This window comes from Natator depressus, chromosome 3 (genome assembly GCF_965152275.1).
Source record: "Natator depressus isolate rNatDep1 chromosome 3, rNatDep2.hap1, whole genome shotgun sequence".
Classification (NCBI taxonomy): Eukaryota; Metazoa; Chordata; order Testudines; family Cheloniidae; genus Natator; species Natator depressus.
In genome coordinates, this window is record NC_134236.1 from 161,266,920 (window position 1) to 161,282,925 (window position 16,006).

General features: G+C 42.6%; 1 protein-coding gene across 1 annotated transcript in view; it reads left to right on the top strand.

Moving 5' to 3' along the window:
* The window catches only part of AIDA (axin interactor, dorsalization associated), a 49,860-nt gene that overhangs the window by 9,840 nt on the left and 24,014 nt on the right, over positions 1–16,006 (top strand). The window contains exons 2-4 of the mRNA XM_074949218.1: positions 5,286–5,355; positions 12,573–12,626; positions 13,832–13,886. Coding sequence (XP_074805319.1) covers positions 5,286–5,355; positions 12,573–12,626; positions 13,832–13,886 — 179 coding nt within the window. The remainder of the gene's footprint in view (positions 1–5,285; positions 5,356–12,572; positions 12,627–13,831; positions 13,887–16,006) is intronic.

Below are 16,006 nucleotides of genomic sequence, written 5' to 3' on the forward strand. Positions count from 1 at the left end.
CCCACCTGCAGCTTTCTGTACAGGCCACTGTTCTTGAAGATACATGTGTCATGAATCTTTCCAGATCAGCCTGCACTGATGTCAGTGAAACACCCCCGGTGATCCACAAGCACCTGCAACGTCACGGAGAAGTATCCCTTCCTGTTGATGTATTCAGAGGCAAGGTGGTCTGGTGCTAAAATTGGATTGTGTGCCATCAATCGCCCCACCACAGTTAGGGAAACCCATCTCTGCAAAGCCATCCACTATGTCATGCACATTTCTCAGAGTCACAGTCCTATGCAGCAGGATGTGATTTATTGCCCTGCACACTTGGAGTAATACAGCCCCAACAGTGGACTTTCCTAGTCCAAATTGTTTTGCAACTGACCGGTAGCAGTCTGGATTTGCCAGCTTCCACACAGCGATTGCAACACACTTTTCTATCAGAAGGGCAGCTCTCAGTCTGGTGTCCTTGTGCTGCAGGTCTGGGGACAGCTCAGCACATAGCTCCATGAAGGTTGCTTTACACATCCTAAAGTTCTGTACCCACTGGTCGTCATCCCACACCTGCGTGACAATGCGATCCCACCAATCAGTGCTTGTTTCCCTAGCCCAAAAGCGACGGTCTACTGTATGCAGCTGGTCTGTGAATGCACAAAGCACTGATAAGTTGCTGCTGTCCATATCACACTCGGGTGCCTGCAATTAATCCTCTGCTAACTTTGTGAGCAACTCGGTGAGTAACTCTGCTGCCATGCACGATGTCCTCAGGACAGCTAACAGCGCATAGGAGAGAATTGGAGGATCCATCCTCTCTCACTGCAGATGCTGGTGCGCACTGTAAAAGAATGACAGTTGGAAAAACAGCGCAAAAGGAAGCCAGAGACGTTTGGAGGGGTGGGACACAAAGCGGTGCATGACGGTACATTTTGCCCATCCCCGGATGCGCTCAGCTTCCGCATTCCCACAACACCTAGCGATGGATGGTGTCACCAGGCAGTGTGGGATACATACCCACAGTCCATTGCTCTCGCTGTTTCCAAAGGTGCCCCAAATGTGGACACGATCTGTCGCCGGAGGGAGCAAATGTAGACATGCTTTGGCGACTTTGCTTTTGTCAATTTTTCCTTGGCGACATTAGTTTCATCGAAAAAACTTGCAAGTGTAGACAAGCCCTTAGTAACATCGTACAGTAGAAATCTTAACTTTACATACGTTGCCACACATATTTTACCAGGACAATAAAGATTAGCAAATCATGAGTTTTCAGATTATTATTTTACCAGGCATAGATTTCATTGTACAAAATTTATCATAGCCTTGCAAAAGGGGCGGATATAGGGATAGAGACTGTTACAGGTATGCGTTTTGAACCACTTTAGTCTGGGTGATTGAAACAACCTGAGTAGCAACTGAATGCAATGTATCTCAAGGTCCCATAGGGGTGTGTGTTGCAGGCCAGTGCCCCATAGCAAGATCTGAAGATGCTTTGTAACAATGCAATCTTGAGGAGTTGTACCTTAATCCTAAAAGTTCCTCATGAGCTGAAATGTGGTGTAGAATCATTGAACAAATAGGTTTTTTCCATCTCTAGCTTCTATCAGTCCATCTCCCAATGCAGACTCATTCCCTAGAGCACATCTTCAAATGCGTTGTCAAATTTCCATGATCTAACTGCCAGGGCTCTTTTCCCCCTGCTATGCAACAAGGGAAAACATGTCGTGTTCCTCTTTAAAATTTCATCCCACTACTTTTAGTTATATCCCAAGTAGTACTCTTAAATAAATACTCTGCCTCTGTAACATTTACACCCCTCATATATTTGTGGAATCCTTATTTCCCCCTTTGTTTTTATTTTGCCAATGAGCCGTGTAAATGAAACTACCTTCTGACTGCTGGAAAATGGCCCCTTCTGGGTGACCTGGGCTTGGGAAAATCTGTTCCTACAGTACATGTTATCAGTCAGACACCTTACATGAGCACTACATTAACATCTAAAAACAAGAATTGGGCTGGTAAGAAAATGCCCAGTTTTTTCTACTGGAACGCTCTTGCTGTCATCAAATGCTGAAGTCTGGCATGTGACCATTGCATTATTTTTCATTTATAGAGGTCCACTGGGGCACTCAGTGCTACACAGAGGACGTCAGTCCCCACTCAAGAAGCTTATACTCTAAATTGAATACCCTCCATCCAATCTCTCTCTCAAATCTTATGTTCTTAATTCAGGAAAGTACATGCTGAATGGTGAAAAAGGACAATGTGGCTTCTAGACCTTTTTTTTTTTTTTTGGCAATTAAAATTTTAAAGTTAATCCAAGAATAACTAACAAACCAAATTTGCAGTGTTCAGGTACGGTGCGTGCATGCGTGCGCGCGCTAGTGTTTGGACTAACAGCCCAAGTCTCTTTATTCATAGAACAAGAACAATACAATAAGCAAAAGTACAAGCTTCTTCCACACATTGTCCTGCTAACGTATCTCAACCCTGTTCTGAAAGGACCATGTCTAGGAGTGAGAGGAACCAGGGCCCATTCAGTCCTTGGATATTTTTTTTCTGAGACTGCCAGCAAGAGTGTCTTGATATAAGGTGTTGCAGGGTGTTTTGTGTTAAACACATTCACTGGGAATCTGACTGAGATGATCAGACTCTTCGCTGAACAGCCGTCTAATGCTAGCAATTTTTGATCACGAATGACCTAAGCCAAGTTTGGAAGGACAATGAAAGTCACTATATCCCAATTCTAATCTGCTGAGTCATCCATTCTTCCCCCTTCCCCCTTCGCATACAGTTTTTAAAGTGGAACTTTAAAAAGACCATAAAAACTAGGTTTTGCTTTTTCAATATTATGTTTCTCACTGAGGAAGATACACTCACAAAAAATAAGGTTTTGGAATCGGGTACCAATGAAGGCATGTACAGCAAGTACAGTACTACTAGCAAGTACTAGCAAGTACAGTAGGCATGTGAGAGATGAATCAAGAATGAGCTTTTGAATTTCTCTAGGTTTTTTTCTCCTCCAAAAAGTTTCCTAAGTGACCTTTCAGAATGATAAGCAGCTGTGGGGAGAGATTCCTTTCCCTTTCGTATACCCAGTTCTGTACTTCTACTGGTACAGAAAGTTCAGAAGTGCTGATATATTGGATTTTTTTAAAAGAAAGGTTGAGATTCTATTTCAGGTTCACATGGAATGCAATCCCAATAGTTCCTTGTCAGTAACTTATTGCAAACTTGTAATGAGTTTACTTGTTCTTCCATAGATCTTTGACGAAACTGCCTCTAAAAGCTTTTTAATTCATCTTGTTTCCAAATTGGAATTATAAACCTGTGCTCTAACATCTCTTACTTCATTAGAATGGAGGATGTCAGTTGCTGTGTTAGAACAGGATTAAAAGTTTAACTTCTGAAAAGATTTTTGGAAAGTAACAGTTCATCTATTAAAAATACTTAGCTCTTATAGAGTTTTTCATCCATAGATTTCAGTGCTTTATAAAGGAGGGTAGGTATCATTGTCCCCATTTTACAGATGAGAAAACTGAGCTACAGAGAGAGAGTAAGGGTCTTGTTAACATGTGACATCTGTAAAAACAGCCACATTAGAAAAGCATTAAGTTAAACAAAAACACCATTAGGATTAATCCTGGCATCCTCTCTCCAATGGTAAATGAATAGAGCTGTGCAAGTTTGCTGTCTGAACTGGAAAAAAAAAAAAATTTCAGATTGACCCAAAACAAATTTTTATTTTCCTAGCAAAAACAAATGCCGCTCCACCCCATCCAACCACCTTGTTTCGGATCAAACAGAATGTTTTGTTCTCACTTTGGACATTTTAAACTTTTTAATTAACAGCGAAAGAAATTTAGAAATGCCACTCACAAAACTGGAGAGGGAACAAGTTCAAAATGTGCTCCCTTGTTCAAAGAATCAAGTCCTCCTGTGTATGGTATGGTCAGGGCTATACCCCAGATTCCTCCAAGTTCTCTTCTATATAAGTAACAATGCTCTTTTTTCCCTTGGCTTAATTAAATTCCATGACTCTCATGCTCTATGATAGCGGATAGACCTGTTAATGCTTTCTTGCCCATTAGCAGATGGCATTGGTTTTTATGAGCCTTACTCTCAGTTTTATCCAGAAAATTAACATTTTAAACAATATCCAATTTGTTAAAATATGATGAAATCAAATAAATGCATATTTTGCACTTGGTGCTTTCCAACCAAGGGTCAAAGTGCTTTACAGAGACTGGTAATTACCGTCCTTGCTTGATAAATGGGAAAACTGAGGTCCAGAGAAGTTAAATGACTTACCCAATGTGTCACAGTGAGTCAGTGATCAATTCAAGAGAAGAACTCTGGTCTCCTAATTTCTGGTAGTGCATTCTGAGGGGCTATACAGTGGTATCTGCACTGAAGTGTGACAGTCTTCTGATTGTATGATAGATATGAATATTAAACTTGTTTTAATATTTGATATTTAAAGTACAATGAAACCTATAGAAGAGATCACCTTCATTGGAGGGCTCTCAAGGCAGGAGGTTGTCTAAAGTATCCCCAAATGTAACAAGTCCAGTTCTGCTACAGCTTTGTGAGAAGACCACTTCTGTTAAGCAAGTGATTTCGTCAGTCCCTTCTACTATGACATGCACAAAAATGACTCTTTAATTGAGCTTATCCTCATTTTGCTCTTTTATGATATATGAGGCCTGAAAGGTGCTTCTGAAAAGTGTTTGCTTGTTTTTACTTTAGATGTGTCAGGGATGTAAAAGCTGCTTTTTCTGGAAGATCTTTTGTGTCTTGATAATCAGTCATCTTAACTGAGGGAGTTGTATTGAATCTTAAACAGACATCTCTTCTCCAGAATGTCTGTCATTAACTTTATTAACACCTAGTTAACTCTAGACTGAAAATTGTTACTTTGACTCTCATGATGCTTTAGTTTCAGGAGTTTTCCAGTCATTACAGAATTATCCAGGGTAAACAAGACCTGTATTTCTAAATAAATGTTGTGCTTGTTTTTCACATTAGAAAGTTTAAGTGGTCCTTATACATCATAAAAAGATGCAATCCCACTCTTACCTTTTGTAGATCACCTGTAAGTCTTGTTTACTTTTCTGGTATGATCATGTGTTTTCCAGTACAATGTCCACAGTCTAAGGGTTTTTAATATTAGGAATATGCAAGCACAACAGTCTACAAAACTTCTAACTAACATGTTTTCTGAAGACAGCACCATGGGATTCAGTATGTTGTTCCCAATCTACAGAAAATATTTGATACTCCTCTCCACCCCTTTCCCCATCCAGATTAGCAAGACACCTACAGAAAGAGGCCCAGTCTCAACACAACAACTCAGAGTTCACAGAAGATCAAAAGGTATGTTACTGTTCGTTCAGTCCATGGGGGCTTGATCCTGCAAGATCCTGGTCACCTGAATCCTCTTGAAGGCTCTCAGAGGACTGAGCCCTCTGTTTTTCTTCTCCCTTGAAGTATAAAGTACTGTGAAAATAGAGAACAGCATGGCTGAAATGTTTATCATTAGATGTGACAGATATTCTGATGTGCAGTAGTCATGTCTTACAATCTGGCCAGAATCCTTCATAACCAGAGTTTTTTTCTTTTTGGGTGACCTTTTGATAAATTACTTATAGAACTTTGGCAAAGAATTAATTTAATTTTGTAAAGTCCAAATGTAAAATGTCTTGAACTGCAGATGTGTCTAGTGTGTGGGGGAGGATGTTAAATTAACATGTAACACCTGATGGGTAGTGGGACTGCCAAAGTCTTCTATAGCAGGGGTTCTCAAACTTTCTTTCTCAGGCCCTCCGAACATGCTATTAAAAACTCCATGGCCCACTTGTGCCACAACAACTGTTTTTCTGCATATAAAAGCCAGGACGAGCATTAGTGGGTAGCAAGCAGGACAACTGTCCAGGGCTCCATGCGACAGAGGGCCCCATGAAGCTAAGTTGCTCAGGCTTTAGCCCTGGGTGGCAAGGCTCGTGGCCCTGGGCTTCAGCCCCATGCGGCAAGTCAATGCTGGCCCTGCTTAGTAGACCCCCTAAAACCTGCTCGTGGCCCCCCAGGGGAGTCCCGGACCCCTGGTTGAGAACCACTGATCAAGAGTATTCACATGCTTTCGACTGAACAAGATTGTAGTGTGTATTTGGTGTGTGTTGTGTTGTATTTTGTCAGCATCATGTTAGTGTAATTCTGGAAGGGGGTTTGTTAAAAATGGAAACTCCAACAGACTTTCTCAGCACTGAAAACCAGTTTTAGTGATGTGTATTCAGTATAATTAACCTCCCCCACCCTGATGTTGGTAATACACGTGACTTTGCTACCCTTGTGATATTTTGTGAAGGGACAGGGTTTTATTAGGAGTGATGGCCATGTGGAGAAGACTTGTGATTACAGGTATTGTTTATGGGAGCAATAGCTTATTTGGGAATGGAATTTTCTAGTACACAACTCAGTTCAATATACAAGTTACAGAATTATGTGTGGATTACAGAAAAAGAACCTAGTAAGAGATGCTTTATGATCTGCTGTGGACTGAGAACTTCAAGGTGGATAAAAAAATCTGAGAAATGAATATGCTGCTATTTTAAAATGTCCACATTGGCCTTTAGTTACTACACGGAGACACATGCTAGGACAGTGGTTCTCAACCTTTTCCATACCATGTATTAAAACAAAAAAGCTTTAGGACTCTTCTCCCCTTTATCTAGTCATAAAGAGAGCATGTTCATGACCCCCCCCTTAACTTGTCTTGGGCCCCCATGGGGATTGTGACCATCATCTTCCTGCTCTCCTCCCCCCCCCCCCCCCCCCCGGCAAGAACCCATGGACTAAGGAGATCTCTTTGGTAAGTCAGCAAATTTTGATTCTTTAATGGCTTCTGTTGTCATTGCAGATAGTTTTTAGTCTTTTGTTATAGTTTCACTTCCCCCTTCCCACCAATTTTGATTGTATATTCCAACCCCCACCCATTGTTGGAAGTAGAGTTGGAAGGTGTGGTTTGTTAGCAGGTGGTGTTAATCTCACTTATGGCAGGCTGTGATTAACAGCATGCTGTCCTTTATGCTGTGTATCAATATGAACTTCACTGTTTCAAGATGATCACAAAGCTGGGTTCTTTGAACTTTGTGGATAGTGCCTTGCCCCAGGTAAGGGTGTGTGTGTCATGGGGAGGGGAAGGCTGCTCCCTGTGGAGCATCTCTCTTGTAGGGCCTGGTAGAGTTGCCAGGTGTCTGGTTTGCGACCGAAACACTCGGTTGAAAAGGGACCCTGGCGGCACTGATCAGCACTGCTGACAGGGCTGTTAAAAATCCAGTTGGCAGTGCTAAGGGGCTAAGGCAAGCTAGTCCCTACGTGTCCTGGCACCGCGCCGCACCACAGAAGCGGCCAGCAGGCCCAGTTCCTAGGCGGGGGAGCCACGGGGCACCATGCGCTGCCCCCATCCTGAGCACCACCTCTGCACTCCCATTGGCCGGGACCCAAGTAGATTTCTACTTGGTTAGGGTATGTCTACATTGCAAAAGAACAAAGCAAAACAAAAGGGCAGGGGGTTGTAACTCAGGTTAAAATAGCAGTGAAGACACAGCAACTTTGCTTTTAACTTGGGTTAGCAGCTTGAGTAAAAGCCTATTAGGGGATTGTATTTGAGCTGCTAACCTGAGTTAAGAGCAGAGTTGTTGTGTCTTCTGCTATTTTATTGTGAGTTAGCTAACAAGCTAACTCACATTAAGATCACACCTTTCTTTGCAGTGCAGACATACCTATAGTGAGCAAGCATAGCTTATTACTATACATATATACATACCAGCTATATACACACACACACCCCTGAACCAACTATGCATGATGGGGTCTAAATGATGACAGAGCTGTTACCACGCAAGAAAGAGATCTTGGAGTCATTCTGGATAGTTCTCTGAAAACATCCACTCAGTGTACAGCGGCAGTCAAAAAAGCGAACAGAATGTTGGGAATCATTAAGAAAAAGGGATAGATAAGATGACAGAAAATATCATATTGCCTCTGTATAAATTCATGGTATGCCCACATCTTTTGGGCAGATGTGGTCGCCTCATCTCAAAAAAAAGATATATTGCAACTGGAAAAGGTTCAGAAAAGGGCAACAAAAAAGATTAGGGCTATGGAACAGCTTCCGTATGAGGAGAGATTAATAAGACTGGAACTTTTCAGCTTCAAAAAGAGACAACTAAGCAGGGATATGATAGAGGTCTATAAAATCATGACTGGTGTGGAGAAAGTAAATAAGGAAGTGTTATTTACTCCTCCTAACACAAGAACATTTCACCAAATGAAATTAATAGGCAGCAGGTTTAAAACAAACAAAAGGAAGTATTTTTTCACACAACACACAGTCAATCTGTGGAATTCCTTGCCAGAGGATGTTGTGAAGGCCAAGACTATAATAGGGTTAAAAAAAGAACTAGATACATTCCTAGAGGATAGGTCCATCAATGGCTATTAGCCAGAAGGGGCAGGGATGGTGTCCCTAGCCTCTGTTTGCCAGAAGCTGGGAATGGGCGACAGGGAATGAATCACTCGATGATTACCTGTTCTGTTCGTTCCCTCTGGGGCACTTGGCATTGGCCACTGTCGGAAACCTTTAGTTTGACCCAGTGTGGCTGTTCTTATTACATTAATTGATCTCCTTAGCTTTGGCTATGTCTGTCAGCCTGCCCTTCTGCACAGGGTGTTAGTTGTTTTCATCCAGATCTCTACACAATGCATGTGACCTTTCAAGTTTCTGACTAAAAAGTGCTTGCATGAGCCTTTTTAAAAATTATTCTTGGCTTTATGCAGTGTTGAAAAAAATCTTACTTTTTGTGTGCTGATAACTTGCTGAAACACTTGCACAGCTGTATAATCTTAGCATGTCTCATTAAACTACTGGTCTGCTAACAACTTGGACCTTTCTTGAAAACCAAACTTCGCTTAGGCTCTCTATTTATGCAAACATCTCAAACTACATTACAGTTAGCACAGTCATTACTCACACAACAGTACAGAGGAAGCCTTGACTACTAGATCAACTGACTTTTTCTCTTCTAAACACTAGTTTACATTGAAACTGGATCTTTAACAGCTCTAACTAGCAGAGTTTGTTACAGCTTCAGTACTGCTAATAAGATATTAAGTGTTTTCATTGCTGTAAAAGGAGCCTCTGCATGGGATAGTTGCAGCTGAAAACGATAGTGTTTAGCTGCATTTTGTACTTTCGGGTTGGGTGTGGTCCCTTAAAAATAGTTATGAATAATGGCTGCTGGTATCTTGCCATAATTCAATAGATTCCATATAAAACCTGTTCTTTTCTATTTTAAACTCCAAATCTCTCCAAAGTTAATCTGTTCCTAATGCTGTGTTATCATTCTTCAACTCCCAAGAGCCTAACGACACACTTTGCAAAGTTTCATTTGCGCCACTGCAAGGAATTAGCTGGTTAGTCCAGGCAGCTGTTAGAATCTAACTTCAGGATGGGGTCTGCTAAGCATGTCAGTGAGGGTGGGAGAGGGGGAAGAAACGAAGTAGCATTTCTGAAGATCTCGTTTACATCTCAGGCTCAATACTGTGTGTGTGAGGCCGAGCAGAAGTTAAATTATGTTTACATGTCTTGCCTACATCACACAGTGCTGGAGATTCTTAGTGTACCAATCCTCTTGCTAATTGGAAGAGCAATTGCTCATTGCTCTCAGACCAGATTATGATTCTAGAGACTATCTATCTGTTGTATTTTCTTAACACTCAGTTGGCATGCTCACTGCCCCTTTGCACTAATATTAGAATTACATTTTATATGTAGAGATTCTGCCCCCCTAGGGGAGCTCTGAGGAGTCCTCTGTCTTTCTCCATCACTTCAGGGGAGGTCCTACATTTGTGGACAGCCTCTTTCCCGTTTTCAACAATAAAGAACTCCCAGTGCTGCTGCTTAACTGACTAGAGAGAATACCAGACATTCCCTTCTGGGGGTTGAGCATGCTACATCTGTAGCCCTACTATCTTTGATTTCCCCCACCCCCTTCCCAACCCTGACCGCGAGACGAGGCCATTCATTAAACTGAATGTGTGGAACATGGTACTCCAATCTTTTTAACTCTAAGGTATTTGAGCGTACTCCAGAGCAGGATGTACATGATTTCTAATGTGTATTGGTTGAGGCCAGAGAAGCATAGTTTTCCAATCTGTTTACCCTCTAACATGAGGCAGATGTCATTCAAGCACAAAATAGACAGGGCTTTCTCAGGGTCCAGCCCAAGACTGGAATGAACTCCCATAAGAATGAAGGACCATCACAAACCTCACCAACTTCCAGTGGAAGTGCAAGGCACGCTTCTTTGATTTTTGCCTTCTCTAATGTAAACACATAGGAATGTGTTTGTATATATGTTATAAACAAAAAACTCCAAAACATAACACTCCACTGCACACACTTCTCTGCCAGGGAGAGAAGAGAACAAACACGTGACAGATGTTAGGCCAGAGGTTCCCAAACAGTAGGGCCCACCCCAGGAATGTTCAGGGGGGCAGGGCCCAGGTCAGCCCCCATGGGCGTCAGGGAGGGAGCGCCTCCCAGCCATGGTCCCGGCCCCGTGCCTGGTCCTGCCCCCAACCTTTAGCATGGCTTCGCACCCAGCTTCCAGCCTCCACCACAACCTGGCTACGGCTCTGCTTCCACCCCCAGGTTCGGCTCGTTGCTCCCGGTCCCAGATCCACCCCCAGCTTCGGCCCCCTTATCCTGTTCCCCCCACTCCCAGCCCCTTCCCCCAGAGCCGTGGCCCCACTCCTGGCTTTGGGGGCGGGCACGACCCTCAAAAGTTTGGGGTCCACTGTGTTAGGCACATTGTTTAGTGCACTGCTGGAAAGCGCTCAGATACTACAGTGCTAAGCATGGTATAAGAACCTGTGTAGTATAGAACAGAACATAGTATAAACTACAAGGAAGCTATGCCTAGATCAGCACCATCTCATGAGGCAATATTTTTAAAAAAAAAAAGAAGGCAGGATCACTGTACAGTAGGTATTGGCTTTTGGCTGACATGCATGGCTTGGGAATTGACCTAAACACTGTTGGACTCAGTAGTAGATCAGCCTCTTTTCTATTTTTAGGTAGTAGAATTGCTACATCAGGAACCCAAACTCTTTTTTTTTTTTTTTTTAAACTAGGCAATAACAGATGCATTTATTGGACTTTCACCCGAGAAACTTTATCACCCATTGTATTTAACTTGCTTTTCTCTATAGCTTTATCATAGTCACCATTTTTGTCCTATTGGCCATATTGCACTTTTCTGTCTATCTTTTGTTAACCTATTGCTAGTTAGTTTGTCCCCATCATCACCAAGACATTTTCTTCTAGGTGCTGAATAATCTTGTGACTTTCAAAACTGTAGCCATTGCAGCAAAATGCTTCTAATGGGTAGTCTTGATTATTAGCGCCTACCTGATTGGAAGCTTTGTTCTTCCTGAAAGCTTTTATACTGGTGGCACTGGAGATTATCTGCATCATTGCTTGTAAGCCTTCTAACGTTCTCTATTTCTCTAGCTGTCCACTTTGAAAGGCCTTTATGAGAGATGTAATATATTGAAAGACTTATCTAGTCTTGTCTAGGGCTCCGGCTCTCTCCTCCACAACTAGATGAACTGAGGTCTTTTAGGGAATCCACCTGCGGTAATCTCACTGCAGCATCTCGCGCATCACTTCTGTATATGAAGGGAGAAATTACAACCTACCCTTGATCAATGGCAATCTTACATGGCTAACAAACTTTAACTGAAGAGTTATCTCTATTTGGGTGAAATTGTTAACCCGTTTCACAGAGTTTAAGTAGCCTAAAAAGTTTTACAAGACTTGCTTTGAATTCATAGGGACTGCTATTCCTAGAATATGTCAGCTGTTGCAATTATATGGACCAATAAGTTGTTGTTTTGTTGTTCAAGGGAGTCCTCTTCTATTCTTCCCCACAACACACACAGCAAAACAAAAACAAACCTATGCTTAAGGTACAATAGGGCCTGCTTCTGAGAGATTCTGAGCATCCACAACTTCCACTGAAGGGTGATCAGTATACATCTCTGGATCAGGTCCTCGTTTAGTTTTGTAATCGATTTGGGGGGGGAATCTACAAATCTTTCCTGGAAGGGCAAATGAGAACAAGTAATTTCATATTCTCAAAGTAATTGATCTTATTCTCAGACATGTCCCCCATCACTCCCAGAGTAATCATCAGGTTTATAACCAATTTATGGTGTGGGAGGCAGTGCCCCAGTCTGCAGTTCATTCACTGACACATTTGTACCAATGAGCTATGTGGAAGGAGTTCAATTGCCAATGGTTATGTAATATTGTCCATTCCACTTTCAATCTCTCTGGCTTGTATATATTGTTTCTCGATGCAAATATTAAAAGAATGTTTGATGTTAATCTGTTAATATTTCTGTGTAATCAAATTTTGGGGGGTGTGAAGAAGTGTTTGTAAGCTTGTTTTAAAGAAGGGGGCTGTTTTCTTGCATGCAGCTTTAATTGGCAAACAAATGAAGTAATTTCCTTCTCTTCCTTACAGAAAACCATAGCTAAAATTGCAACATGCCTAGAATTGCGGAGTGCAGCTTTGCAGGTGTAGTAACTTAATGTATTCCCCTGCCATATCCTGTTATGCTCTTTTTTTTTTCTTTTGTGTTTTAATGATTGTCAACCAAAAACATGGGAAGACAATTCTGTATGGAAATCTGATTTGTGCTGTCGGGAAAGTGACTTTGCTTCTAATGTTAAATGTTTCTGTTCCTCTCTCTAAGTTTCAGTGGAATGAAGTGGGGAAGTAGGTAATGATTTCTGGCTGACAAAGTTAGCGATCTCTTTGAATGCTGGGACTTCCACCACCAGGTAGTTGCTTGAAAGCCTCTGAATACTTCGGGGCATTTGCTTCAATGGGTTTAAATGGGCGTGAAACTGCAGGCTTCCTGTTCCTTGTCACTTTAGATTCCTTCCACAGAAAATGACGGTGCTGGTGGTTTGCACAGAGGCTGTACAGACAGGAGCAGAAATAGCACTGGAGTGAACTTCACACAAGCCTAGCTGTTTTCACGCTGTCCCTCCTAGACCTCAAGGAAGCACTTCAGCAATTTTCACTCTGCATAGATTCATGTCCTCATTACTCCTCCTCCAGGGGAAGCTGTGCAGATACAAATGTTGGGGGGCAGAGGGAAGAGAGTTAACTTTAAAAAGGAGGTGAGAGGGACTTCTAAAAATGGGAGACGAGGTGACAGAAAATGAATTTAGGCTCTGAGCTGTGGTGTGGGTTTTGTTTCTTCCATTATTCATCTAAATAAGGTCTTGTAGAAATCAATTTAAGATGTTTCTTCCTGCATTTTGACCTTGGCTTATATTTTCTATACCTTTCCACCCCTTTCAGTAGCTAATGAGCAAGTTATTTAAAATCCCCTTCTATTATCCTGGCTGCTTATGAAACAATAATTAATAGTTACAGTCACAAAAAATACGGGCAGGGGATGTACTTCATGATGATTTATGGACTGTGTGTGTTAAATATGATTTGGTTTATAAGAAATTCCTCAAACTCAGTCTTGCCGGTAAAGTAGCTCTGGCCTTTGTCAAAATTATAGCAGAAAAGTCTTGCTTTTAAAATTTTAAAATATAAGCTCTGTTTGCTTTTTGTGACTTTAAACATAGTCTAGTGTACAATATATGTTAAGACTACAAGGTTTTGATTTAAAAGCTGGAACAATTCTGCATGCCCATTCTGAAATAGCAACAGACGGTGCATAATGAAACCTAATACTATCTTCCTTTGTAACTATCTAGTCCACGCAGTCGCAGGAGGAATTTAAGCTGGAGGATCTGAAGAAGCTAGAACCAAGTAAGTAGTATCTGACATTTTAAGTGGGTGATTTTAATAATTACAGTGGAAAGTCTGATAGCCACAGTAATGCTGACTGGCCTAAATGTGGGTAGACAGCAATGCTGGTAAGGTGATTCCTCCAAATGTTTGCTACCACATACATTCTTTAATAACCAGGCTTTAGTGTAGTGCTGATTTATATATGGATGTCCTTACACTTCAGTAGTCTAGGAATTTGTCCTCCCTTGAATGGCCAGTGCTCTTTAGGGTCACTAATAGTATTATAGCACAGCAGAATCCATCCAGTATAGCAATGGTTTTCAAACTTTTTTTTCTGGTGACCCAGTTGAAGAAAATTGTTGATGCCCACGACACAATGGAGCTGGGGATGAGGGATTTGTGGTGTGGGAGGGGCTCAGGGCTGGGCAGAGGGTTGGGGTGAGGGCTGCGGGCTGGGGCTGGGAATGAGGGGTTCAGTGTATGGGAGGGGGCTCTGAGCTAGGGCAGGGGGTGGGAGTGTGGGAGGGGGTCGGGGCTCTGGGCTGGGGGTGCAGGCTCTAGGATGAGGGGTTTGGGGTGCAGGAAGGGGCTCTGGGTTTGGTGGGGGGGGATCAGAGCTGGGCAGGAGATTGGGGCGCAAGGTTGGGGCACGGGCTTACCTCGGGCGGCTCCTGGTCAGTGGCGCAGCGGGGGTGCTAAGGCAGGCTTCGTGCCTGTCCTGGCACCGCAGACCACGCTGCATCCCGGAAGCGGCCAGCAGCAGGTCCGGCTCCTAGGCGGAGGCATGCAAGCGACTCCGTGTGGCTTTCGCCTGCAGGCACCGCCCCCCTCAGCTCCCATTGGCTTCCCTGCCAATGGGAGTGCAGAGCCTGTGCTCGGGGCGGGGGCAGTGCGTGGAGCCCTGTGGCCCCCCCCCACCTAGGAGCTGGACCTGCTGCTGGCCACTTATGGGGCGCAGTGTGGTGTCAGAACTAGTAGGAACGAGCCTGCCTTAGCTGGGCAGCACTGCCAATGGGACTTTTAACAGCCCAGTCGGTGGTGCTGACCAGAGCCACCGCAACCCAGTGCCTTACATTCTGCGGCCTAGTACTTGGTTGTGACCCGCAGTTTGAAAACCACTGCAGTATAGAATACAAGCATTTTAAAAATTCTACACTGCTTAGTTGAATCTTCAACCTGCATGTATCTTTTTGAATGGTATTGTATTACAGTTGTAAGCTCAGTGGGGCAGGAAACATGTATTTCTCTGTACAGTGCCAAATACACCAGGCCTCTGCAAATAATTCAGAATATACTCTGATACCAAATCAACTCTTACCCAACACACTGGTGGTGGTATTGTAATAATGTCAAATTCTACTGAGGAAAATAGAAGGAAGATAAACTATGGCAAGTCAAGTGTAAAAGTATAGTTAGGCAAGCCCAAAAAAAAATTTAATTTTTTTTTTTGGGTCTTCTGCTAGTTGCTCTTCAAATTCTAACAGCAAACTTTTTTAAGCACATCAGAAGCAGGAAGCCTGCCAAACAATCAGTGGGGCCACTGGATGATCGAGGTGCTAAAGGAGCACTCTAGGAAGACAAATCTGTTGTAGAGAAGCTAAATGAATTATTTAGATTGGTCTTCTCTGTAGAGGATGTGAGGGAGATTCCCACGCCTGAGACATTCTTTTTAGGTGGCAAATCTGAGGAACTGTCCTAGACTGAAGTGTCAGTTGAGGAGGTATTGGAATAAATTGATCAATTAAACAGTAATAAGACATCAGGACTTGATATTCAACCAAGGATTCTGAAAGACCTCAGATATGAAATTGCAGAACTGTCAATTCAATCAGCTTCTGTATTAGTTGACTGGTGGTTAGCAAATGCTCCAGAGGTGATCCTGGTAAGTACAGGTCAGGAAGTCTAACTACTTTACTATAGTTACAGTTTGCCTGGTAATAAACAGAATTGTCAGACACCTAGATGAACATTGTGTTGGGGAAGAGTCAACACAACTTTTGTAAAGGGAAAACCTGTCTCACTAATCTATTAGAAATCTTTGAAGGGGGTTGTCAAACATGCACAAGCATTATCTTGTTGATATAGTGTACTTGGACTTTCAGAAAGCCTTTGAGAAGGTCCCTCACCAAAGACTCTTA